Genomic DNA, 25,478 nt, shown 5'->3' with positions numbered 1-25,478 from the left:
CGCGCTCGAGCTCGGCTCTTGTAATTGGCTCAGCGCTGTGCTGTTGTCCATGCGCCACTGGGCGAGTCTCGGCTGTCTCAGTAACCCTCTTTTATCCTCAAAAAAGGAGAGCGAAAGAGGGCAGACTCAGAGCTGGGTTCGGGCGGATGGACCGCCATTATTGGGAGCCTTGGACAACCACTTTCACCCACACGCACATATATATCTTAACATTTAAAGACATGCGTGGCCCATATTGCTCGAGATTTGGCTTCGAAAAACTGGATGTTGTGTCTCAGTGTTAAGGCATCGTTGCATGCTGCCTGCACACGATGGCATTTTATGGCCACAACAAAGGGCATTATAATTGACCGAAACCAACGTGCTTGGGCCGGAGGAAGACATTAAAACAAACCTTTTTCCCGCACGGAAACGACTGGCCTCCAAGAAAGGACATTTCTTTGTTTGGATATGTTTAGCCGTCGGTGGATTTTCCCAGCCCTTTCCATAGCCTACTAACGCGAGATCAGTAAGTTGCGTCTGACAAAAATACCCCTTGGAAACTGGTAGTCTGTCAAGCCACAATCAAAGAGTCCCCAAGGAATTTAATGTCCTCGGCTTTTTGCGTAGTCTTTTGTTTTCCTTTCTTTCTGGTTTCTAACAACATTGGCCGAGCCGGTTTGTAAGCCTTCTCCCGCTGGCCTGGAAGAGGGATTTAGAAGGAAAAGGGAGGACGGAGAAAGGCACTGGTATGTATGTATTCTCCCCGGTATTTCATTAAAATCAATATTTGCGAGCAAAGTATAGTCTGTGTCGCCGGCAACAACGTGACATTTTTCAGACGTTGAAGACATCGAGTCTAAAACGAGTGTCTTTAAATAAGGAGGAGAGTAGTAGGCTACCGAAGGCAAATTGTACGTTTAAATAAAAGTGATTGCTGTCTGCATGCAGCGACTTGGTTGCTTTGAAAACGGATTTATCTTGCGCTCTTACAATCTCAGAATGTTATAAGTTGGCAGACTATTTTCTCACGTGATGTGCACCTTGTTAGTTGCTATGTAACGCTGGACAGAATCACAGAGCATTTAATTGTAGGATATGGTAACGACTCGCACTAATTTATTATAACGGGATTAACGGCATATCATGTTTTATATAGGCTACGTAGGGAAAATGTTACAGGCAATTGAGTGTAATTTCTGTTGCAGACTGCAGTAGCCTAACAAACAGACAGCTGAGCCGCTCGTAGAAAGGCAGTTCTGAACCATGACGCATTACGTAGCTGGCATTTCTTGCTTAGGCTATGCTAGGCCTATTGGCTGTAATGATTAAATCCTTTATCAGTTGCTTTCTTTAGGGTTCAGAACTTCAGATGTGTATTATTCTTGAAGAGTGTGCCGTGATGTCTTTATTTATTCTATACACATACAGCCAAGACAGCGTTTTATGTATGTTAGCCATATATTTCTCAGTGTCTAACAACACAACACAGTGGGCTACAGCCAGGGCTGGACTGGGAAATCTCACACTCATCCAAGCCATCTCATATACCCACAACAATTTTGGAACCATGGACAACCCTATTTTTTTTGTATGGCCATCACATAAAAAAGGTTAAAATCCTTAGGGCCCATGCAAAATGCACCTTCACTGCCATTTTCCCTTTTATTCTCTTCATTTTCCCTGATATATTTCTGTCTCTTCCATGTGTGTACTTTTTTTCTGTCACTTCTTCACCAGCAGGTGTACTGTTATAAACAGAGCTGTCTCAACCTTGTTGCAAAACAACCACCTTATTGTGTTTGAACATAATCTACATTTATTTTATTTAAATTCAAAGTAGCCTATTACATTATGACAATGTGTTGTGGGATTCAGGGCCTTTTGTGTCCCCAGTAAAGATCATGATATTACTGCCTTAAAATGTGGAACTATACATTTTAAAGATGTATTCATGATAAATAATACAATTTGAACTAGGCCTAGCATATTAAATTTGATTTAAAACTGTGACAATTTTTTACAGCATTTGAACCACCACATATCACCACATATATACATTTTTGCTCAGACATGGTACAGTGGCTGATTTTAGGTCTGATTGTCCAGTGGTCATTTAGAGTCTACATAGTGATTGTGAAAGTAATTTGTTTCAAGTTGTGTAGTAGTGCACATACAAATTATTTGGTAATGTTTTACAGATTGTTTCCTATCAAAATCCAGCACAAATAAAAGTAATTTTGTAATTGGTTGAATGTGAGTGATAGGAAATCATCAATCCATCCAATTTTTTATAACCTGTTCAACCTTGTTATTATTTTGTCCACCCTGTTATTCAATTCAGTTATTTAAATTGTATAAAAAAATATATATTTTTATTTTTTTTACAATTTTACATAATTCAGTGTCAATTAAACTTTTTTTAAATTATCAATAATGTAGTACTTTACAAACTTAAAGGGCCCCAATTATGGATTTTTTAAAATGACCTTTCATGTAGTGTGTAACATGCTCGCTTCTAAGTGAATGAAAACATCCTGCAAAGTTTTAAATCCAAAAGTGCACCATATATAGTTATTGTCTTTAAAAATTAAGAGTCGACTGAGTCAATGAAATGAATCGTTTTTCAAACGAGTCATAAGCCGTTTCGTCGTGGCGTCAAGATGAAACATTAGCATATTGTGCCCACTTACTGCACACACAGATACCAGGGAATACTTGAAACCTCAAACACTGCAGCTGATTCCTGGACAGCATCATGTCGAGAAGACGCTGTGCTCTACAATGTGAAGGTAAAGCCAATTTTGAGCATGTGAAGAATCAGTGGTTAAAATTCATCTTTACCACGATATCACAGCAGTATAATCCTAAACTTTCCCTGTGTTCCCTTTATTTTACTGACGACTGCTTCTCAAATCTTGGAGTTAAATGCAGGATTCGCAAACCGCTTGCTCTTGAAAGATGGTGTTCAAAATACTTCAGTTTTGAGTTTTATATTATGTAGGTCTCCTGCTGACTGGCTAACTCACATTATTACTGTCTAACTGAAATACTTCTGCTAATCAGTTGTGGGACACTATTATCTAAATCTATTAATGCAGATAGTCTTTCTCACTACTTTGAGGAAAGATTAAGCATGGTGCAAGATTTGTCTTACCAACGTTTGTTACATTAGTCATTCACGCTAGAGCTCGGCTAATGTATACATTGCATACATGCACTGTCATTGATACAGTTTCCACGTGTTCACTGCAATATAATAATAAAAAAAACTCTAAATAAATTAGTACAAGTAAAATAATCGATTGATGGACATGCACTTGTTAATGCTGAGGAATTAGTTGCAACATCTCATAATGTACCTCAAACTGAGTAGCAAAGTCCTGCTCGAGTCGTCCTTGTGATGAAGGTTCGGGTTGAATAACTACTTATTCCCATGTTTAATAATCGGATTCGCGCTCGCATTAATATGGTAAAATCGACGTCATTGTTCGTTACTGTCTTTAGTTTTCGGTGTTTGAAGCAAGGGGGTAATCCATCCGCCGGAAACTGAAGCTTCCCCGGGGGGCCGCCATTGATTAACATCACCTGCTGTTAGCATTCCATTGACTCCCATTCATTTTAGCGTCAATTTGACAGCGAATAACTTTACATCTGAGGTGTTTAAAGACTACATTTTTCCATTATTTATTTATAAAGAAACACGACAATGTTTAAAAGGCTCCACTACCTTGTATCTCACGGTATGGCCCCGTAAAGGCAGTTTTTGTAAAAATAGGCTAATGATTGCGTCATAACCACGCGACTCTGTCGCACAGTCGAGAAATTACCGTATAGACAGATGGAGAAGCTCGCAAGCAATCGGGGGGACGTGGAGGCATAAAGTCAAGGGAGAAGCACAGAGAGTCATAAAGTTGATCCTGCTGCTAGCTCATGGACAGCTCCTACTCGCACTCTCCGTCTCTGCAAGATTCAGAAGGGAATTATTCAGTTTTCTTTTGGCACTGCTTCTAGAAGACTTACACGTCACATCTACGTTGTCAAGCTCAGTTTGAGCCTGCGCAGTACGCTCAGCCATCAGGAAGTGTGTGCTTCTAATTGACTTCACTTTTCTCCGTTAAAACCTATGCGGTCGCTGTGTCCATTTCTCGTACTGTCTATGGTTGGAAGCCTCAGGACATGCAGAGCTGACGTTGTTGTGGCAATGGGTGTCGTGTTTTTGTTTTCTACGTATACTGTACGCGGTAAACCAATCACAATTGACTGAGCTGTCTGGCCAATCAGAGCAGAGTATCTCGCGGAAAGGAGGGATTTAGAGAGATTGATTCATCTGGCGAGTCGTTTGAGAATCATTGAAAATCTGGTGATGTGCAAATGTATATTATGAGAAAATTAAACAGTTTTTTTTTTACCTTTGATGCATGTAAACCTGTTGTGGGAGACTCCGAAACTTTAAAAAAGCATAATAGGGGCACTTTAACAAAAACACCTTCAAGGCATTTGTATCGGAAAATGAAAAATGTAAAATCATGTGTTTGTGAGAAAGTAGGTACAATTCTTACATAATATATGTATTTTCTGATACTTTTTAACTGATATGCTTTTAAAGACTATAGTAATGGGGTGTTACTGCTAACATTTGCTAGCAGTTTAATGCTTAGCTAAGTTAACAAAGACAAAACTACAACTAAAATTATTTATAAAACTGACTGAGTAATTTTGCTACATTTCGCTGCTGCTTCTTGGAGACCTTTACCTCTCTGCTCCACCAGGATTCACAAACTGTCTAAATATGTTCACCATGGTCCATTTCTGTATAATAAAGAGTATAAACTATCACATCTTAGTAAGATATGTCAACACTTGAACCGCTTTAAAGGGTTTTTTATGTTTCATTGGCTATTTGAGCAAGTTGAAACGCAATACTTGCGTTTAAAAGTGTAATTCGCCAATTTCTCTAAAAAAAAAAAAACTGTCATCACTGGCACGCAATTAATTCTGGGGTAGGCAAGGCCGCGAAGAATCCATCTGTTGTATCCTTTATTTCACTGGAAATGAAGGGCGCATTTGGAGGAGCCTACGAATTGGGACAGCCTTCGTTGTGCCACTTTATAGCTTGGTTTGTAAATATTTTAGTTGGCAGAATAGAACAGAAACAGTAAAAATTGACTACGTTGTGTCAAAAAAAATGTATTCACATATTAAACTTGTTGTTTAATAACCTGGTATTAAATATCACATTTGTAATCATGCTGATATTTGAGAAAATGGCACTCTTGCTCATGTGATATTGCATGCTGTTCTCAAGGAAAACTGAACTGGTGTATTTGGTCCACATCATGCAAAGCATGCCTTTTCCTGGTGACCAGCAATGCAGGATTTTTAATTATGTTACAAACACAAAATACAAGAACTCCTAGAAGTGCAATTATTATCTTGAATATTGGGGGCATTTTTGTTAATTTTGGTAGCATTTCCAACCTTGCACAAGGCTATTTGCATATGCTTTTTCACTAGTGACGTTGAAAAGCAAATTGATATGTTTATAGCATCTGACAGAAACATATAAACAAATCAGAAACGCATACAATTTCAGTTCTTTAAATTTCAAACATTGTTTTGAGGGTACACACACCGACAGTGCCCAGCTACGACTGAGCTGTTCAAAATGCTGCCGTGCCACATAGAGCGCCACTCACATAGTTTTCCATTAAATTACATGATATTTGTCCCAAATCGTTGTTAATGTGCATATCGACTTCACCCTATGCTGGAATATTGTGCATTTTTTCAGCTAAATATTTGTTTTTCTATGGCTTTAAAAGGGGACCTATTGTGCAAAATTAATTTTTGCATGGTGTTTGAACAAAAATGTGTGTTGGCAGTGTGTATACATATTACACATCAACCACCCTATAATGATAACATTTCACCCATAAGCACTGTCTCAGAACAAGCCGTTTGCAGATTCTGGGCAAAGTGACTACTTTGCACAGGCCTCTCCCACGACTGTTGACGGACACTGCCGTTTTAGCATAGACCCGCCCTGAGTGAGCTGTACACAGTCCGCCATTGTCTTGATGCCGGAGCAGGTGAAGACAAGAATGTTTCCTAAGCGATTTAGGTGTGTTGTTGGATGTAAGAATGAACACGGCAGTCATTATTTAATCCCGACATCTGAGGGGTGTGCCCCCCAATTTACCTTAATGCGTTTATATGTTTGCACAAATCATTTTACACCAGACTTCCATGTGAACGAGGGTCCGTACAAAGCAGGCTTTGCTAAAAAGTTGTTACTTGAGGATAGATCTGTACCAACTGTTCAGCTTATTGAGCCAGCTTATGGTCTCCAGAACGATAGGCCTACTGGTCACGGCAGTAATGGAAGGGAGAGCGCACACCTTTTTACAGTTCATAGGAGTTGTTTTACGGATGTAAAGTTTATCAGTTTATTAAACACCCCAGAAAAGGTCTGTATATATTTGTTTACTTTTAGTTGTAACAAGTGTTTTTGTGTAATTCGCTGTGTATGTTGATGATAATGCAAGGTAGAGAGAGAGATTATGGATAAGACTTTAATACGCACTACTTGTTCTGTGTTTTATTCAGCTCTTGCGTGGTTTTCCTGGAGTGAAAACTGACGAAGTACAATAAACTTCATTAAACTCGTCAGTAAATTTTTGGTGATCTTATGGATGGGGTTCGGATGGTACAACAGGCTTGTACTAATAGTGGATAAAAGCAAAATTACAAATACGCTATAAACGTAATTAAGCAAAACTATATCTGTTCTATCTCCATACAGCATATGTTTTCTGCCATTATTGTCGAACTACGAGACGAAATGAACACGGCTACTGACAGTTTCTGTTCTGACATTACCATTGCTTGAGAGGAGAATGTCCTACCAGCTCTTGAAGCTCCGCCATCTTCTTGCCAGGAGCAACAGTGCATTTGCATATAAAGAGACACAAAACCTCTCACCTCCAAAAAATTGCAATTTTAACATGCTATTAAAAAAGATATGTGGGCTATTTTGATCTAAGACTTCACATACACACATGGGGACATCAGAGACTTATTTTACATCTTGTTAAAAGGGATAAAATAGGTGCCATATGATATAGTCTGTATGCTTCATATAGAGATACATATATTTATATATTTATTTCATTTATAAAGTACAGTACATTTTCATGGTTCAGTAATGTTTTTTTATTTTTGTAATAAAGTTCTGCATATTTTACTTGGGCTGCTATGTTTTCTTTTCATTCAGTATCCAATTAAAAAAACTATCTGTTGATTAATCTGTTATCGGCCAGTGTGGTCCAACCTAGTTATCGTTATCTGTAAAATCCGCTATCGGCGACTTCTATTTTTAATAGTGGTTTAAAGGGATAGTTCACTTTAAAATTTAAATTCTGTCATCATTTACTCACCCTCAAGTTGTTTCAAACCTGTATTAATTTATTTCTTCTGCTGAACACAAAGAAAGATATTTTGAAGAATGTCAGTAACCAAACAGTAGTCTGTACCCATTGACTTCCATAGTAGGAAAAAAAAAATACTATGGAAGTCAATGGGTACAGACTACTGTTTGGTTACTGACATTCTTCAAAATATCTTTCTTTGTGTTCAGCAGAAGAAATAAATGAATACAGGTTTGAAACAACTTGAGGGTGAGTAAATGATGACAGAATTTTAATTTTAAAGTGAACTATCCATTTAATTTTACAGCGGTGACAAACAGTGTTGAAGTTTAGGGCAAACACGATCGTTACCTGTCTGTCACCAATAAAATCAGGTCTGGGATATGTCAGTGCTCCTTGCCTGCTCTGCAGAGTGTGCAGTCTCACAGAATTGAGAATAAGTTGTCAGGCACACCCTAAGAATTGAGTAAGGATTGATGCTATGGGCCAAATTTAAACACTAACTAAACTATAAAATGTCTTGGGGAAAAAAGGGCACTTATTTAATCAGATTCCAAAAGGGCCGGAGCTTGAGCACCACTTGGGGTTCTATCTGTGCACTTGCCTGAATGTAATTGTTACTTCAAATACTTGATACAGCACCAATTAAGTGATGAATTAAGTTGCTGCAAATGGGATCAATTATTTTAAAGAAATAATTTAAATAAGTTTTATTTTAATAATGATCAAACTACATAAGTGACAAGGCCCTTGATAACGGTTCACCCCAAAATGGAAATTATTTAAGAAAACGTATACATTTTTCTTCAGTGAAACACTAGGAGAATTTAGGAATGTTTTGCTCTCTCTTTTCAGTATAATGTAAATTGATTAGTACTGGGGCTGTCAAGCTACAAAATGACAGAAAATGCATCATGAAAAGAGCACAACAACTAAAATATTGGCTATTGTAATTTAAATGATACAGAGATAGATAAAGAAATAAATTAATAAATTCGGTTGATACTGTTCACCAGTTCTCATTGGTTTACAAGTGCTTGCTATAAGATCATGCTCTTTAATTACTTTGAAGTTATCAAATTTTAAACTCTAACTGTTTGCCACTAGTGGTCACGAGTGTTTGCCACTTGTTCAGTGGTCAGCAAACTTGTTTACCCCTAATTGCTGGAGTTCAATAGGAAGCGAAATTTACATTTTGCCGGTTTTTTTACAATTATTTCAGTTTTATTTCAGCTTTTTGCATGTAGTGTTGTTTAATTAAATATTATACAACTTGATCCATATCTAGAACCTGAATGTAGTAATTTGGAATGAACACCCTAGCAACCACATAAGTACTAGGGATGCTAACGATTAATCGACGATTGATTAATTGTCAATAATTTAATCGATAAAAGGTATCGATGGTCGATTAAGCAAGGTAATTTGAAGAGTGTTTCCCAACACTATTTTGCAAAAATGTTGTGTGCACAGAAAACAGTGCAAAATATTAGCAAGACTTAGAAACATGGAAATGATCAACTTTCATTCAATGGTTAGCCTAAGATTTGCAACCAATCTTCGAATGGAATGCACGTTGAACTGTAGTGCCTGGTCCGTATGTATCACGGATCAACAACAATCTGTTACACCTCTTATTGATAGATATGACTTTGCTGTAAATGTCTTCTATTTTAATTTAGATTCTCCCAATGCCATTACGCCAAAATTTTAAACATTGATGATGAACATAGTGATTTCAACTCTTTCTATTCATGTGTTCCTCTGTCAATCTCTTGAGATCAGTCAATCTCAATATTTTGGGTATCAGACAAAACCCTCTTGACTGGTTTTGAATACCAGACAAAACAGGTGTAAAAATACTGGTTCCAACATTCCTGGTGTGTTGGAAGGATCTAACAGTTTTGTCATTGAAACAATCTGACATTTCTCTAAAAATGTCTAGATTTTAAAATTATATTATGCACACTGATTTTAAGTGGTATTTGGGGAATTGTGCAACAATAGCAAATCATTAACTAAACACAAATATACGGAACATCATGTAATTCATGAAGCTAAGTTTAAGTAGATTGTGAATTGTGATTGTAGAGTGATTTTGAAGTAAACTATGTTGTCTACCTAGTTTTTAGTATTCACATAATGTAGTGTAGGTTTGCTAGCATAGGAATAGATCAATATAAGAATCAATCTGATGATCCATAATCAGAAATTGATTTGTAATAATCAAAAATTAGCATTATTGAAGAAACAATATTATACATTATTAGAAACATTATTGAGATTCTTAATGTAGATTGTTAGGCACTTAAAGGGATATGATGTTTAATGTAGGATTACAGGGTTACTGTGTTAATTTAATATTTTAATATATGTAATAATTATTAAAGAAGCTTTATATTTTCTTAAAATGTTTCCTTTTAGGCAAGCAAAGCACAGGATTTTGCTGATAATTGGTTCATTCTTTCTCTCTCCCTTTCTCATTTAGGTTAGCCCCAATTCCTTCTTCACTTCTCCATGCCCCCCTGCTTATCTCTCATTAGTCCCCTCTAATATGGCCAAAAATGCAAGCCACTTTCTTGACCTGAAACAAGGATGATTGAAACATCAGAACTAAAGCCTCAATTGTAAATCAAATACAGGGCCCTGCTTTCAACATTTTATGGACACATTTTAAAGAGTCTGCCTCTGCCAACCTTTGGGGAATGGCAAGATGAATGCCTATGTACGATGATGATGGCTAAAAAGCAAGAATCCCGAATGCCTATCTACAACCTTGTTGTTGTTGGCCTGTCGGGAACTGAGAAGGAGAAAGGGCAATGTGGAGTTGGCAAATCCTGCCTTTGTAACCGTTTTGTCCGCCCTAGTGCAGACGACTTCCATCTTGATCACACTTCTGTGCTAAGTACCAGTGACTTCGGTGGCCGGGTTGTCAACAATGACCATTTCCTGTTTTGGGGAGAGGTGGGGAGAGTTTTGGAAGATGGTGCAGACTGCAGGATGCATGTGGTTGAGCAGACAGAATTCATTGATGACCAGACGTTCCAGCCCCATCGCAGCACAGCCTTACAGCCCTACATCAAAAGAGCTGCATCCACCAAACTGGCTTCTGCTGAAAAGCTCATGTACTTCTGCACTGATCAATTGGGACTGGAGCAAGATTTCGAACAGAAGCAAATGCCCGAAGGCAAGTTGCAGGTGGATGGCTTTCTGCTTTGTGTTGATGTCAGTCGTGGTATGAACCGAAACATTGATGATCAAATGAAATTTGTCACTAACTTGTACAATCACTTAAGCAAGACAAAAAAGCCTATTGTGCTGGTTCTCACTAAGTGTGATGAGGGTGTGGAGCGATATATCAAGGATTCTCATACATTTGCCATTACAAAAAAGAACTTGCAAGTTGTTGAGACTTCGGCACGGTCCAATGTCAATGTTGACTTGGCTTTCCTTACCTTGATACAGCTCATTGATAAGGGAAGAGGTAAGCCCAAGATCATACCTTACTTTGAGGCATTGAAACACCAGAGCCAACTGATTGCATCTGCAAAAGACCGCTATGAGTGGTTGGTAAACCACATTGTAAAGAATCACAATGAAACGTGGCCCAACATCAGCCGACGAATGCAGACTTCACCTGAATACAAGGAGTATGTATTTTTAGAAGGTACAGGGAAAGCTAAGAAGCTATTTCAACAACATATTCACCGGCTAAAACAGGAGCATATTGAAAAGCGTCGTAAAGCATACTTGAGCGCTCTTCCACTCGCCTTAAGTAGCTTGGTGTCCGAGCTGGATGAAATCGAGCATTTGAGTTGGTCTGGGGTCCAAAAGGTCCTTGAGTCTAAAAAAGACTTTGATCATTGGTTTGTGGTACTGGACGATGCGCCATGGGAGGACACACCACATCTTGATAACATGGAGGATGAGCGCATCCCCTTTGATGTGCTAGACACCACGGCTGCTGAAATAATCTTTGATGCACACCTTGAACACTTGCGCAATGAATGCAAACGTGCCCAGATGCGTCATGAGTTCAAGGCAAAATTAGCATCTTCCCCTTTCGTTACCCCTGGCAAACCCTGGGAGGAGGCCCGAAGCTTCATCATGAACGAAGACTTCTACCAGTGGCTTGAAGAGCCAGAATATTTGGACATTTATAACCGGCACCAGAAAGCAATCATAGACAGGGCAAAAGAAGATTTTCAGGAGCTTTTGCTAGAGTACTCTGAACTCTTCTATGAACTTGAGCTGGATGCCAAACCTAGTAAAGAGAAAATGGGAGCAATTCAAGAAGTGTTAGGCGAAGAACAACGCTTCAAGGCACTTCAGAAATTGCAAGCTGAAAGGGACGCTTTAGTGCTGAAACACATCCATTTTGTGTATCATCCTACAAAGGAAACATGCCCGAACTGCCCACACTGTTTTGACCTTAAAATTGAGCAAATACTTGTTTCGTGCTTCCCAAAACAATACCCTTCCTTTGGAAAGACCCATTTGATTGATGGGAAAGTAGATAGGATCAATCTTGTTATACTGGGAAAAGACGGACTTGCTAGAGAATTAGCCAATGAGATTCGGGCATTGTGTACCAATGATGATCATTATGTGCTTGAAGGTAGAATGTATGAACTTGTCCTTCGGCCAATTGAAGGCAATGTTAAACTTCCTGTTAATTCGTTTCATACATCCACATTTACTCCTCATGGATGCCTGTGTTTATACAATTCAAAAGAGTCCTTGTCATATGTTGTAGAAAGTATTGAGAAGTTGCGAGAGTCCACACTTGGCAGAAGGGACAACCATATGGCTCAGCTTCCCCTGTCACTCTTATTAGTAACCAAAAGGGGTGTTGGAGGACTGGGTGACATTGGTGGTGAGACTGCTCAAGCATTAATCTCACAGGGTCAGCAGGTAGCCATAAAACTGCATTGTAACTACCTGGAACCTGCCTCCCCAGGCACTGGCTATGGGAGAAATGTGAATGAAAAGCAGATCAACCAGGTTTTAAAGGTTCTACTTGAAACAAGGAGGACTTCTACATTTCGTAGCTGTTCTCCACCTGCACCTCCGCTGCCTCCTTGTATTCGAGACTTACAGCAGGACCAGAGCCCAGAGGTTGAATTACGTATTGTCTTGTGCCTAATGTGTGGAGACTCCTACGACATTGATCAACTTCTTGCTCCATTCCTGCTTCCTCAGCATTGCAAGCCGACCTCTCCCCAAACAAGTGGCACTTCAGTGCTGCTTGAACAAACAATTGGTGGACACAAGCATACAATTGAGTTGTCCCTACTGTCATACCACTCTTCTTTTGCCACTCGTAAGAGTCGGCTGGTCCATGGCTACATCGCTGTATACTCTGCTAGCCGCAAGGCTTCTTTTGAAACCCTGTGTGCCTTTTTGTGTGAGGTTCAGGACATCATACCAGTACAGCTGCTTGCAGTGGGAGAAACCCGGACTGAGCTTCTGGACTCTGAGTCTGCTCATGAGATGTTAGTCCAAGGTGAAGAACTAGCCCATGAACTAGAGGGACGGTTTTGCAGTATTGTCTGTGGCCCTGGTGGAGTTGTTGGAGGACTTCACAAACTAGACCTATTGGAGCAATTTTTCACAGAGGTATTAGAAAAGAGAACCATTGTTGAGGCCAGTCATATGTATGAAAACATTGCAGAAGCCAGTAGTACAAATGAGAATGTGTATTCACCACACTGTGGCTCCCCAAGCCCTGTCACAATGCTGTTAGATTCTGAGGAAGACATGGAAGCTTCCCCGCCTTACCATGATGGTACACTCACCTCTCATGGTGGATTCAAACTGCCTGACCTGGACTCAGGTGACACATTCTCTGTGATCTCTGACCTTAGCACCTTTGAAAACAAGCTAAATAATAAAGTTCCTCCACAAGTGAGACCCAAGCCTAGTGTCACATTTGACCTTAGAAAACCAAATTTCAACCCGTATGTAGATGCAGTCAGCCATCGGCGTTCACTTACATCCAATGTGACGTGGCCTCTAGGAGGAGATTACGATCCTTCAGACTATGCTGAGCCAATGGATGCTGTCTCTAAGCCACGCCCCAGCTACGAGGACAGCATATATTCTGTGCCACATGACAGCACACAGGGCAAAATTATTACCATCCGCAATTCCAATCGGATCCATTCTAATGGAGGAGGCAATGGTTCAGACAGTGAAGGAGATGGCAGCTCGTTGGAGAGACGTCGCAAATTTTCAGCAGCAAGGGTAAAGCCACGGCTCTACCGTGACCGTTCCAAACGTCTGGGGAAGTTCAGCAGTTTCCGCACTAGTTTTTCCATTGGTAGCGATGATGAGATTGGCACACTCACAAGGTCAAAAGACGATGATGTTTCAGCACTGAAGACAGACATACTCAATGAAGAAGGAGAAGATCCTAAAAAGAGGAACATACTGAAAAGTCTTCGCCGACCAGGCAAAGTAAGATTTATTTATTTATTTTACATGGCTTTTTAAAGTATTCTCGTCTGTTTTTAGCATTTATTTTGATATTTTAATTAATATTTTTTTTTAGCTTTGGAAGCTTTTAAGGCTTCATTAAAGGTGTCTTGTATAATTGTCATAAAAATCTGTATTTGTCTTGCTGTTTGTAGAAAACAAGACCAAAGCCTCGTCATTCTATCTCTAAGCCTTTGGAGAGTAACTACTTCGGGGTGCCTCTGGTGAATGTGGTTTCCCTTGAACGACCTATTCCGGTTTTCATTGACAAGTGTATTCGTTATATTGAAGCCACAGGTACAGCTGCTGCTGCTGTTTCACCAACCTCACCCCATAACAGTTGTGCTTAGGAAACTATATATGCTTATCCTTATCACAGTGTCCAGTTAAAATTAGATGCTTAATGGGCTGTAGCTGTCATAAATCACACCACAGCATAGTATTGCACGTAGTTCCCTTTGTTTCAGCTATGGTCTTATATAATAAAGTTTGAAAACTTATTTAAAAACTTTTTACTTTTGAGCTTGTTTAATAGCTGCGGTATTAGACCTGTATGTAGTAGTTTGTAAAATTATATTGGACACTTAAAGTAGAGTGACTAGTACTTAAGAGTCCATTTTGAGGTAAGATGACTTGCCTCGAAATTGTCTTGTTAATCAAATCTCTCTCTCAGGTTTGACAACAGAGGGTATCTACAGGGTAAGTGGGAATAAGGCAGAGATAGAGAGCACGCAGAGGCAGTTTGAACAGGGTAAGTTTAGAAGGATTTCAATACTTCAAAATTGTTGTGGGTTAGACAAAAATTGTTTTGTCAGAGGATTTATGTGGTTTTAAGGCATGCATGGCTAAATATAGTGTGCATGTTAACAGCATGTGAAAGCTTTTAATGAATTCATTCTATTTGTTATATTCCACACTGAAAATAATTGATTGATAAGTTCTGCTCTTGATCTTCCTTTCTTTCTCTAACTCACTCTATCACTCTCACTTTGTTCATTTGTTTTAGACCACAATCTGGACCTTGTGGAGAAGGACTTCACTGTGAACACAGTTGCTGGGGCAATGAAAAGTTTCTTCTCTGAGCTGCCTGAACCTCTGATTCCTTATAGCTCTCAGGAAGAACTGGTGGAAGCTTTCAGTAAGATTTCACTTAGCATTTTTTAAATTCATTTGTGAAGAATATAATAATGTAAATGCATCCACTTGAATTCTAAACTGTTAAAATGTTGCATGTAAAGGTAGCAAAATTGGGTATGTCATCAATAACACAGTGCCTGTCTAAGCCTGTGGAATAATCACGTTTATTTGTATTTTTTTTGTGCATAGAAATTAATGATCGAGAACAGAGGCTTCACACAATGAAGGATGTGTTAAGACGATTTCCCAGGGAGAATTTTGATGTCTTCAAATATGTAATGAGCCATCTAAACAAGTGAGTGTCAGACCACCTGCAGTTACAAACTTTTAGAGATCAGTTAAAGTGGAGAGACTCTTGAACTTATCTCCCCATTTCTTTCTCTCAGGGTTAGTCAGTGGAACAGAGTCAACTTAATGACCAGTGAGAATCTCTCCATCTGTTTCTGGCCAACACTAATGCGGCCAGACTTCACCTCTATGGATGCCCTGACAGCCACGCGCACCTACCAGACAATCATCGAGACATTCATCCATCAGTGTGCTTTCTTCTTTTACAACCAGCCTCCTGCTGAGTCACCCACTGGCCCCTTCGGACTCCCTGGACCACTGGTACCCTCCGGATTGCCCCCATCCCCCACAGCCATCCCTTCTTACTGCCCTCCGACCCCACATTTTACCCCCCTTTTGCAGTCCCCACCACATTCTCCCCCTCAGAGCCCTCACACAGCCCCTGCAGAACCACAAACGCTGTGAGAAAATGTGGCCTGTTATTTAGTCAACTATACACACACACACACACACACACACACACACACACACACACACACACAAACTTCAATGCATGCTTACACATCTGCATACACAGTCTGCGCACACACACATCTAAATGCCTCTAAAAACACGTAGCTTGTTTAGGTCACTGTTGTATGTGGAAAAATTTGTGCTGATCTCTCAGTACTTACATCAGGGATGCTCAGTCCTGCTCCTTGAAATCCACCTTCATGCAGAGTTTAGTTCCTGTCTGCTCTAATATATGTCTGTAATTTTTAATGTACCCCAAAACCTTGATGATCTGGTTCAGGTGTGTTTGAATTGGCGTGTATCTAAACTCTTTATAGGACTGATCTACAGTTATTAATACATGCCGCACACCAGATGAAGGTCTGTGTGCTTATGAACATACTTTTTATTAGTGTGTAACCAACAAAGACTGCACTGGCCTTCATGTAGTTTATTACAGAAGGGGATGGTGTTATTTTCCTGGGAGTGAATATAGATATTCTAATCAAGAAGGATATGAACCGTTTTGAAGGACTTTAAAATATTCCTGATCTGTTCCTCTCAGTAGAAGGCTTACATTCATTTTACAACAGTACATGTTCTCTTTCTATTCTTTCTCTTTGCATCTCTATATGGATCTGTGATATAGAGGACACTATAGTAATGAAAACCATGAAGCACTTGTTCAGTCGTTCATCTTTTCTTTTCTTTTTTTGAGAATAATACAATTAACTTCATTTTTCTCTTACTCTATTTTATTTCAAGAAGAATGAAATCACTTTAGCTGCAACCATATTCACCACTTTGCCTGGCTGTTGTGTTCCACTCAACCATTGTTGGTTTCTATCCCATGCCTCTATTTTAAGTTATACGAACTTTAAACGTACCATGGATTTTGGAAGACATTTTTATTCCTTGCTTTCAAGACTTGAAGTTCTGACACCTGATAGCCTAGAAGGTGACCTAGAAGGAGGTGTCTCCTGTGGATCTTTGCTCATAAATTCACCTAATGGGAGCGTATGTGCCCTTTCTTTGAAGGCTGCGATTTAAATGGCAGAGATATCACATGGTTTTAGGGAATGCACTTCCAGTTAGAGCTAGTGAGGGGTTTGAGGTTACTGAGACTGCAGTTTTACTCTGACCCTTAAACATTAGACTCTGAATCAGCAACTTAAAACCGTCATACCTTAATTTTGGACTCAAGTAAAAAAAAAAAAAAAAACATATTGAAGGCCTTTTAATGATGCCTAGTCTGACTGGTTTAAGAACTCCATCGTTTTTACTTAATCTAAAGCACTTTTTGTGTCTTTTTATATAGACCTGTATTGTGAACTGTGACAATGAATAATGATTGGTTTACATTTTTGTCACCATGTTTAAAAGATCAATGGACTTTTTCAAGGTGAATGTGGAATGGTCACAGATTTAGCCCAATCCTGGACTAAAGTTCACTTTTGATGAATCTGTATTCATTAGTAATGTCTTTTGTCCACTGTTATGGTTTTGGACCTCCTGTACAGCCTGAATTCTGACTAACGTGGACCTTAAATCAACTGTTTTACATTGTCTTCTCCATTTAACTCAATTGGAATGACACAATTTGCCTCTTCTGCTTCTACCATCTCATGTTCCGTTTAAACTCTTATGGACAAATCCATGATGTATAAAGACACAATGATTCATCAAGTATAGATTGTATGTATATTACCATATTACCTTATTTTTTTTTTCTCTTAAACCACAAATTTAATGTGAAGGAAATTGCTCCGGAACATATTTTGCTTGAAATGCCACTTCCTATTTCTATCCAGCCAAGGTAGAAAAGCTGAAGTACCAAAGTAGTGCAATATGGCTGACGAGGGTTGAACAGCAGTTGTACATATTTTGATGATGGGGTTGGGGATGATAAGTATGTCAGATTCAACTAAAATACTTGACAAATAGCCCATATGGCAAATCTTTGATGATTTGAAAATGCTTTGATTCATAATCCTCTTCATTCTGTGTATCTGCTGCTTTTCTACCAGGCTGAACAAAACTGTAAGAATCCCAACTTTACTTGAAGTGTACTATTTTCCTTTCATATTGAGATTTTGAGCAAACTGCTTGAAAACTCTAGAATTAGCAGCTAGTCCAGGTGTTGATACAGCCATCTGTATGTGTTAAACTTGTAAGAGTGCAATTTCTCTTCAAGATAATGTGATTAGTCAAGAAAATGATGGGTAACTGCAATGGTTATCATAATGGTTCAAGAATTGAGGCCCTTCAAGAGTGCCATGAAATGTTATCATAAGTATAAGTGTTTGTAGAAGTAGACATTCTTATGATTTTTACTTTACTTTTGTTTTTTTGTTTTTATTATCTCCTAAAAGTCTGAGCATGAGAACTTGTTTATTCTCTGTCTGCTGTTGCATTGTGTTGAAGCCACAATATGGAATACTGGCAAAACCCTGATTAGGTGTGATGCTGCAGAATTAGGAGTCATTTAATTAATCAAAGTGTGCGAAGCTGCGCCTCACAATATCTGTCCTGCTGAGTTTACTTACCTTGAATAAATGAACTTGCCCTAGAAACTGCAAGGTGAGCTTTAGTCAAAATTCTGGGATACAAGTGATGGTTTTGGAAAGTCTGATCTGCCATTTTCTGATAAATTTGGAAAATAATTCCTCAGACTTGTAATTGGGGGCCAAGCACTGAAGGTTCGTATAGGCACCTATTGTATCCATAGTAGTGTTCTTTTTTCTTCTTCTTGTTATTATTATTGTTATTCTGTCATATTTTTCTTCCGCTCTTGAGTCTATAGCAGCCCATAGAACCGCTTGTGGTAAAGTTATGAAATTTGGCACACAGATAGGTTTAGTCTGAAATGTTATCATGGAAAATTTTAAGTCTTTAACTCAATCCCTCTTCCATCACAATCTGTCCAAATTTGCACTCACGTTAATGCTAATAACTAATAAATAAATAAATGTTTTCCTCTGATTGGCTCAAGATGATACGGTTGGTGCTATGATGTAATTTTTCATCATGATTTTTGAAATTTCCAAGAAACCTACTTTTTAAAACTCCTCCTAGACCGTGAGGCCATTGCTCTGATTTTCATGAAAATCGAACCAGATCATGATCAGACCATGGTGACAAAAAAAATCTATGGAATTCAAGATGATTCGTCAAACCATTCTTGAATAACCCACAAATGAATTTGACAAAGTACATGGCCAAATGGATGTGAGGCTATATCTCTCAACGCTATAGCATATTCTGACCAAAATTTGTGTTTTATAACAACTATGACCTAAATTGGTGTGTTTTATGACAACTATGACCTGAGGGTAACTGCACAGTTTCGGCCCAGTGCCACCTAGTGGTGCGGAGATATGAAAAAAAATTGCCTTTTTTTCCTTCTTTTTTTTTTTGAATGGCTGTTTTGGCCAAAAAAAATCACAAAAATGGTCTTTAGATTTGGTGCACCATGTCAAATGACGTCAGCCATTTAGGTTTTTTTTTTGTAAAAAGCTATGTTTTACAAACGCATTGACGTATCGTTATGAAACTTGGTGTGCCATCGTCACCATGCGCTGAAGTTTCTCAAAATGTTTCTAGATAGTGCCACCTTGTGGCCAAATTATAATTAAATTTAAAAAAAAACTTCTACTAGCTTTTGATTAGCTTTGCCTATTACCTATTGAAACTGGTCTTATTATATTCCCTGGGTCAGGCCGAGAACATAGATACCAAATTTGCCATAGTCAGATTTAGATTTTCTCTTAAAACATAGGCTAATCCATTTGTCAGATTTTCATCAAATTCTAGTCTGATCATCTTCTGACCAGGCAAAAAGTTATGGTTTTCCTGGCGGTAGATTAAACTGGTTTTGTTCCTCTCATCAATGAATTTTCTGGTATAATGCCAAACTGCATCTGAGGCTGTATCTCTGCAAAGTTATGATTGACCCCAAAACATTGTGTGTCATTTGTCACCTCACACTGACCACACATCAGTTTGGTAACAGCGCCAACTATTGGTAAAATATCGTCCCCTTGGAATTATAAGGTTCTATCTGACATTTTTGTCAAAATTGAGTTATTCACATATTCTTATTCTGTGACAACTTATTTACATTATGTGATGTTGTTTTTTAAGTTGTGTACATTTTGGAACTTTTTATTTAGAACATTTTCTACACAGTCGAATGGAATGCAAAAACTTTAAAGCTCAATATCTCAAAAACCAGTCAGAATGCAGATAGAACCTTATAATTCCAAGGGTACGATATGATAAGCCATTTAATCATATTACTAGTGATTGTATTATTATTTTTTATGATGATTTTGACTCAATTCCTCTTAAAATGTATTTAATTACTCATGGTTGCCGTTGGTCTGATACTCCCAGAGTCACAGCCATACTGGTGTGAATTAGCCTATGCTTTCTCTGTGCTTGGCCCCTTAATGGCTGCTTTCAGCCAAAACATTTTTACTTGAATTTACCAGAATGGTTGAGCCTCTATAGAATATTTTACATAATTTTAAATTCATTAATGTAATCGGAAAGAGTCTGACCCAGATCATCTGTAGGCCTATTGAATGCAAGTTATATCAAGGGTCAGTTCATAATAATTTAACAAGCCTTGCTCTTTGTAAATGAATGTTCTGCTACCCTCTTGTGGCTGTAAGTTGATCAGCAGGTATGTTTAATGAATATATGAGCGCAGTTTCATAATTGAACATTTAAATTAAAGAGTAATAATAACCTGTTCATAGCTACGAGATTTTTGATTGTTGGCTAGTTTGTGAGAGAAGGGTCCAGACTCTTGACCACCTCGTTTCATCCTCTTCCTGGTGCCTTTAGTTTTTATGAATTAGCAGATTTTTCTGCTATGAGTAGTTGCTTTATTTCCTTTCACGTTGCAGAGAAACACAGCCTTTATGTTAAAGTTTGAGAGAGAAAAAAAAACGTTTTGGAGAGGCGTGTGAGAAATTCAGATGGCAGTGTGGCTATATCACAGGGCTCACATAGTATCGTTTGTAAAACTCAATTGAAGGACTTTCCAGAATTACTGTAGTGGTGGCCTGGTTGTGTGTTAGAAATGCAAAACACACCGGCTTTTTCGTTGAACGTAATTGAAAACATTGGTTCTTTCATATACAAAGAAAAGAAAAAATTCTCGGTGCTTATAGTCTCTTGCTTATTTAAGCTTTTTTTAATGGTGTTAGGCTAGTATAGGTAGCATGCATGACCGAAGGTCTATACAGGGAGTTTTTTGCTGGTTTCAGTATTTCAGAAAACGAGTCTGATAAATAAATAAAAAATATATGTATTTAATTAAGTTGGGGGAAATTTTATCCTGTGATGAAAGAGGGTCAGGACAGGAGGGCTTTAAATAAATGACAACAAACAATAAATACATTTTGTTACATGTATGATGTTCTCAATTTTTTGTTTCTCATTGTGTTACCTTTAGATACTGATGGACTTGGTACATACAATCATAACATGTTATGTCAGGTTATAGAGTAGGCAAATGTTCAAAAGTTTGGGGTCAGTAAGATTTTGTAATGGTTTTGAATCTATTTGATCAAAAATACTGTAAGACAGTAATATTGTGAAATATTACAATTTAAGAATTACCAAAAATGGGGTCCAAGCACCAATGGCCCATGTGAATGATTAGCAATCCATTATCGTATGATGTGTTTTTTACAGCAAAGTCTTTCTTGAATCTTCAGCTAGTTAGGGTTTGATGAAACAGATTACACATACAGGTGTGAAAAGGGGCAACTGACTTTCAAAAGAAATCACTCTCTCTTAATGTTAGTTTAAAAGAGAAGTAAAAAAAATAAACTCTTTAAAGAAAGTGACAGGAGTCGTTTGCTAATGTTTTCTTACTCCATGACCCGAAACAAATATATATCAGTGATATTTGTCTAAATGCTTTACATTTAGTGCAAATTTGACTTGGGAACCGAGTCGACCGAGTCCATCAGCAGTCACAACTGTGCAATGTGATGTCACATATGCTAGAATCTGCAAACTCTGACACTGCTAGTGCTTATGATTTATTATGGGGATTCAAAAAAAAAAAAAAAAAAAAAAAAGTGGGTGGATTTTTACCATTGTAGGGTTGTGTACACACACTGCCGACTCACATTTACTGTATGTTCAAACCATAGACTGTAAAAAAAATATGAAGAGCATTTTTGAAGCCTAAGTAATCCGTCACTCCCGGATAACAGAATATGGGCAAAGAGGCGGAGCTGAGGAGCCTGGCAATCTGAAACCACGCCCACCTAGCGCGACGTTATTGAGTTAGCTCAGGCTTGGGAGCTAATGCTATGCTATTCACAGTACAAGTCTAAAGTGACAGTTGATGATTAAAATCAGAATGCCAATTAAAAGGTCCTGTTTTTGCCCTGCAAAATATTATGGTTAAAAGACATAGCTACAAGTGAGACTGTGTATCGAAAATGTATTATGCATTATGTATAAATATTGTAAACTTACAATATTATTTTGAGAGAGTGTGTGACCGTGATTTATGTGCATCAGTCACTCTTTTTTACAGTCTATGGTCCGTCAGCGCGGCATCATCGCTCGTCAAGTTCGTAGAGAGCTTTATTATTCAGTCCATTTTAAATTCTGATTTTGGCCGCATCTCAAATGGGTCAAACCATAGATATATTACCTATGAAGTTCAAGTAAATGCGCTTGAAATCCGCGCTCATTCAAGGATGTGCATTTATTGCATGGATGGGGAAAGCACCGACACCTGCAGGATTTCATCTGACGGTAAGTTACATAAGCATGATATAATCTGTTCTAGAGCAACGTACCGTACCGCAGAACGAGTGTAGCCTTTAAATCATGCTTCTCTGATTATCTCTCCATGTCCTTATAGCAATAACTATATTTAATATGTATAATCATCACATATGAGGCTTTATATACTAATTCAGAATTAAAGTGCGTGTCTTAAGAAGTGGCAAGTCTATAGTATAGGCAACTTGTAGTTGATACCTTTTGACACCTTTAGAATTTCATAACATATGTATTTTCCCACAACTTCATAAAATAAACGTTGCATTCAGGAGATATGAAACATTGCCTACAATTTGGTGTCTACTTATAATTTAAATTGTCCACTTAGAGCGATAGGGTGTTTTCACACTACGTGCCCTTGCGTGATTACATACAGCACCTTTAAAAGACTGGAATTTTAAATCAAAACCAAAACTCCTGCATTCATTTGATAAAATTTTATTTTCTATGAAAAACCAATCAAGAGCATTAAGGCTGATGCCTGTGTGCAAACAGGTGGTGAAGTCGTTGACAGCTACAACCACAGTCACAGGACATGAAGGTTCTTTAATTACAGTAATTCTGCAGCTCAAAGATGCTGCAGGGTTTGTGGCAGCACTGCTCCACAATGCCTCTCTTCCTTATCAGCTCGGCATGATCTTTAAATGCAAAGTCAGCCACCTCAGTTTCCTGGGCAGATTTAGGAGGAAGGAAACCTGGGGGGAAATACAACAATGGGGAAAAACGTGACATTAGTCTTTTAGTCTAGATATTGTAGAACTGAGCCAATTCTTATTTTGAAGTTGATTCTTTGTAGTTCGCCATTCATTTGGATAAAGAAAAATTCAGACAATCAGATCAAACTTTTATTCATTGACACATGGGGTTAAAATAATTCGCCTAGCCTTGATGAGATACTGTGAAGCCTATTTTACACACTTAAGTTGTTTTACACATTATACATATTTTATGCTTCACTACCATTTAAAAGTTTAGGGTGAGTTCTTTTTTGTTTAAGAAATTAATACTTTTATTCAGCAGCATGTATATAATTGATAAAAAATGGCAGTAAAAACTATGATGTTACAAAGAACCCTGATAATAATGAATGTTTTTTGAGCAGCAAATCAGCATTTTAGAGTGATTTCGGAATGACCATGTGACATTGAAGAAAAATTCAGCTTTGCCATCACAGGAATAAATTACATTTTATATATAATAAAATAGAAAACAGTTATTTTAATGTGATGATATTTCACAATATTATTATTTTTACAGTGTTTTTGATCAAATAATTTCTTTCAAATACATTAAAAATCTTTCCAACCCCAACATTTTGAACAGTAGTGTGTATGTCATTATTTGTCTTCCAGTCTTTTGCAGTGATCATTACTTTAGACATCACCCTCTGATATGGGATACATTTCATTTTCAGGTTCTCTGTCACCTTTCTGCAGGTCATTTAATTAAATAGCTTAGCCTACATTATTATTATGAAAACCAGCTTTAATCAGTATTATTTCTCTGTCTTATTCATATGTATTTGCATTTGAAAGGGGCATAATAGGTATGGGCATGATATACACTAATATGATAGGGCTGACAAGGAACCCGCAGACAAACCCATGTAGAGCCTATACATCTCGTGCCTACATTGGCCCCACCGTGCAATGTTGGCTGAGGTACACTTGATGAAATACTTACAGTATAGGTTGAATATCTTTGCAGTATCTAGAGTATTATTACTTTCTTATCATTTTATCATTCTTATCTAGAGTAGTAAACAGCACTACTTTTCAAAGCTCCTTTACTAGAAACAAAGTATTTCTTACCCATAAGAGGGTCAACATCTCTCTTGGGGTTGTAGAAAAAGCCCGTTGGACCACAGACCAGGTAGAGGGCATCGACCAGATGAGATCCACACAGGTGCTGCGGCGCCCCTGCATTAGCGTTCACACTGGAGACGGCCAACAGGACCAACAGAGCACCAGCCTGGAGCCACACTGCCATGGTCACGCTGACAGAAAAACAGATACATGCTCTTTTACTGATAAAACAAACATACATATCTGCATGCAGTTGCATATAGCAGTTACAATAGCATTTTCTGTTGCTTTACCATCCTGCTGGTCACTTACCTGTTCTTGAAGCAGAGGACAAGGAATGGTAGAGATGGTAGAGGAGAGATTGCTTGGGACGAATAGCGTGTCCATCTCACTTTTATACATGCGTTTAGACAGGTTATGCAGTCTTTGACTGAATCAGCGGAAAACGAATCCTGTGCGCAAACACACTTTAACACTTTTAAGGGACTGTCCAATTACACATGCCACATTAGCTGTGTTTGCCCAACCAATTCACATGCACTCCTGAGTGATATCACACTCATGGAAGACAAACACATTCTGGCGCTCACGCAGGTCTAGTAGCCTGTGTTGTCAATCTCAAGTGGGTATTGGTTAATTGTTAATAAGAGCTGCAGACCGAAGTTTACGCAGAATGGCCTGATCATGGATCTGCTATGCTGACAGATGGTGGCTTTTCTGTGTAAAGATCATTTGAGTGAGACAGCAGAGTATCTCTACGTATCTCATTCTCCAGAAAATGGGATCAGATGTCTCATTAGTCATTAGTAATGTTTGTGACATCCTCACTGTGGCGTTTTTTTAGCAATGAAGATGTGTGATTTGTCAATGTAGTGGCCTGAGTTTTTGAAAGATTTTATAGCAAACCACCACAAACTTTCATAATGTTAAAAGACATTAAAAACTGTAGATAGTGTTTTCAGCCACAAAATGTACATGGAAAAATCTACTATTATTTAGCAAAAAAACAGTAGAAATTATATGTCTGCCTTTTTTTTTCTTAAAATTGTAA

At 38.2% G+C, this 25,478-nt stretch overlaps 2 protein-coding genes across 3 annotated transcripts; one reads left to right on the top strand and one right to left on the bottom strand.

Annotated features, from left to right (window-relative positions):
* The first annotated feature begins 16 nt into the window (after positions 1-16).
* arhgap35b (Rho GTPase activating protein 35b) lies at positions 17-21,224 on the top strand. The gene is made up of 7 exons (XM_079606579.1): positions 17-728; positions 9,898-13,868; positions 14,042-14,183; positions 14,560-14,637; positions 14,893-15,024; positions 15,213-15,318; positions 15,410-21,224. Exons 2-7 carry the CDS (start codon positions 10,140-10,142, stop codon positions 15,774-15,776), a joined length of 4,554 nt encoding a protein of 1,517 aa, XP_079462705.1. The 5' UTR covers positions 17-728; positions 9,898-10,139; the 3' UTR covers positions 15,777-21,224.
* Positions 21,225-23,168: 1,944 nt separating this feature from the next.
* On the bottom strand, positions 23,169-24,807 carry ins (preproinsulin; the record flags this gene model as incomplete). Of its 2 annotated transcripts, XM_079606603.1 has the most annotated exons (3): positions 24,740-24,807; positions 24,434-24,618; positions 23,169-23,317 (listed from the first exon to the last, which is right to left on the bottom strand). In XM_079606603.1, exons 2-3 carry the CDS (start codon positions 24,609-24,611, stop codon positions 23,169-23,171), a joined length of 327 nt encoding a protein of 108 aa, XP_079462729.1. In that variant the 5' UTR covers positions 24,612-24,618; positions 24,740-24,807. The 2 variants fall into 2 exon arrangements, with proteins under 2 accessions (XP_079462729.1, XP_079462728.1); XM_079606602.1 differs by having other exon boundaries at positions 24,434-24,781.
* Positions 24,808-25,478: the final 671 nt, after the last annotated feature.

This window comes from Phoxinus phoxinus (genome assembly GCF_949152265.1).
Source record: "Phoxinus phoxinus genome assembly, chromosome: 3".
Lineage (NCBI taxonomy): Eukaryota > Metazoa > Chordata > Actinopteri > Cypriniformes > Leuciscidae > Phoxinus > Phoxinus phoxinus.
The sequence above is the reverse complement of the archived record's forward strand: the minus strand, read 5'-3'. Positions and strand labels throughout refer to the sequence as shown.

Excerpts from the sequence above, each read along its gene's own strand:
- arhgap35b (XM_079606579.1), top strand. The coding sequence starts at position 10,140 with ATGATGATGGCTAAAAAGCAAGAATCCCGAATGCCTATCTACAACCTT. Across the intron at positions 15,025-15,212 it reads AGAACTGGTGGAAGCTTTCA|AAATTAATGATCGAGAACAG; the intron begins GTAAGATTTCAC and ends TTTTGTGCATAG. Across the intron at positions 15,319-15,409 it reads GTAATGAGCCATCTAAACAA|GGTTAGTCAGTGGAACAGAG; the intron begins GTGAGTGTCAGA and ends TCTTTCTCTCAG.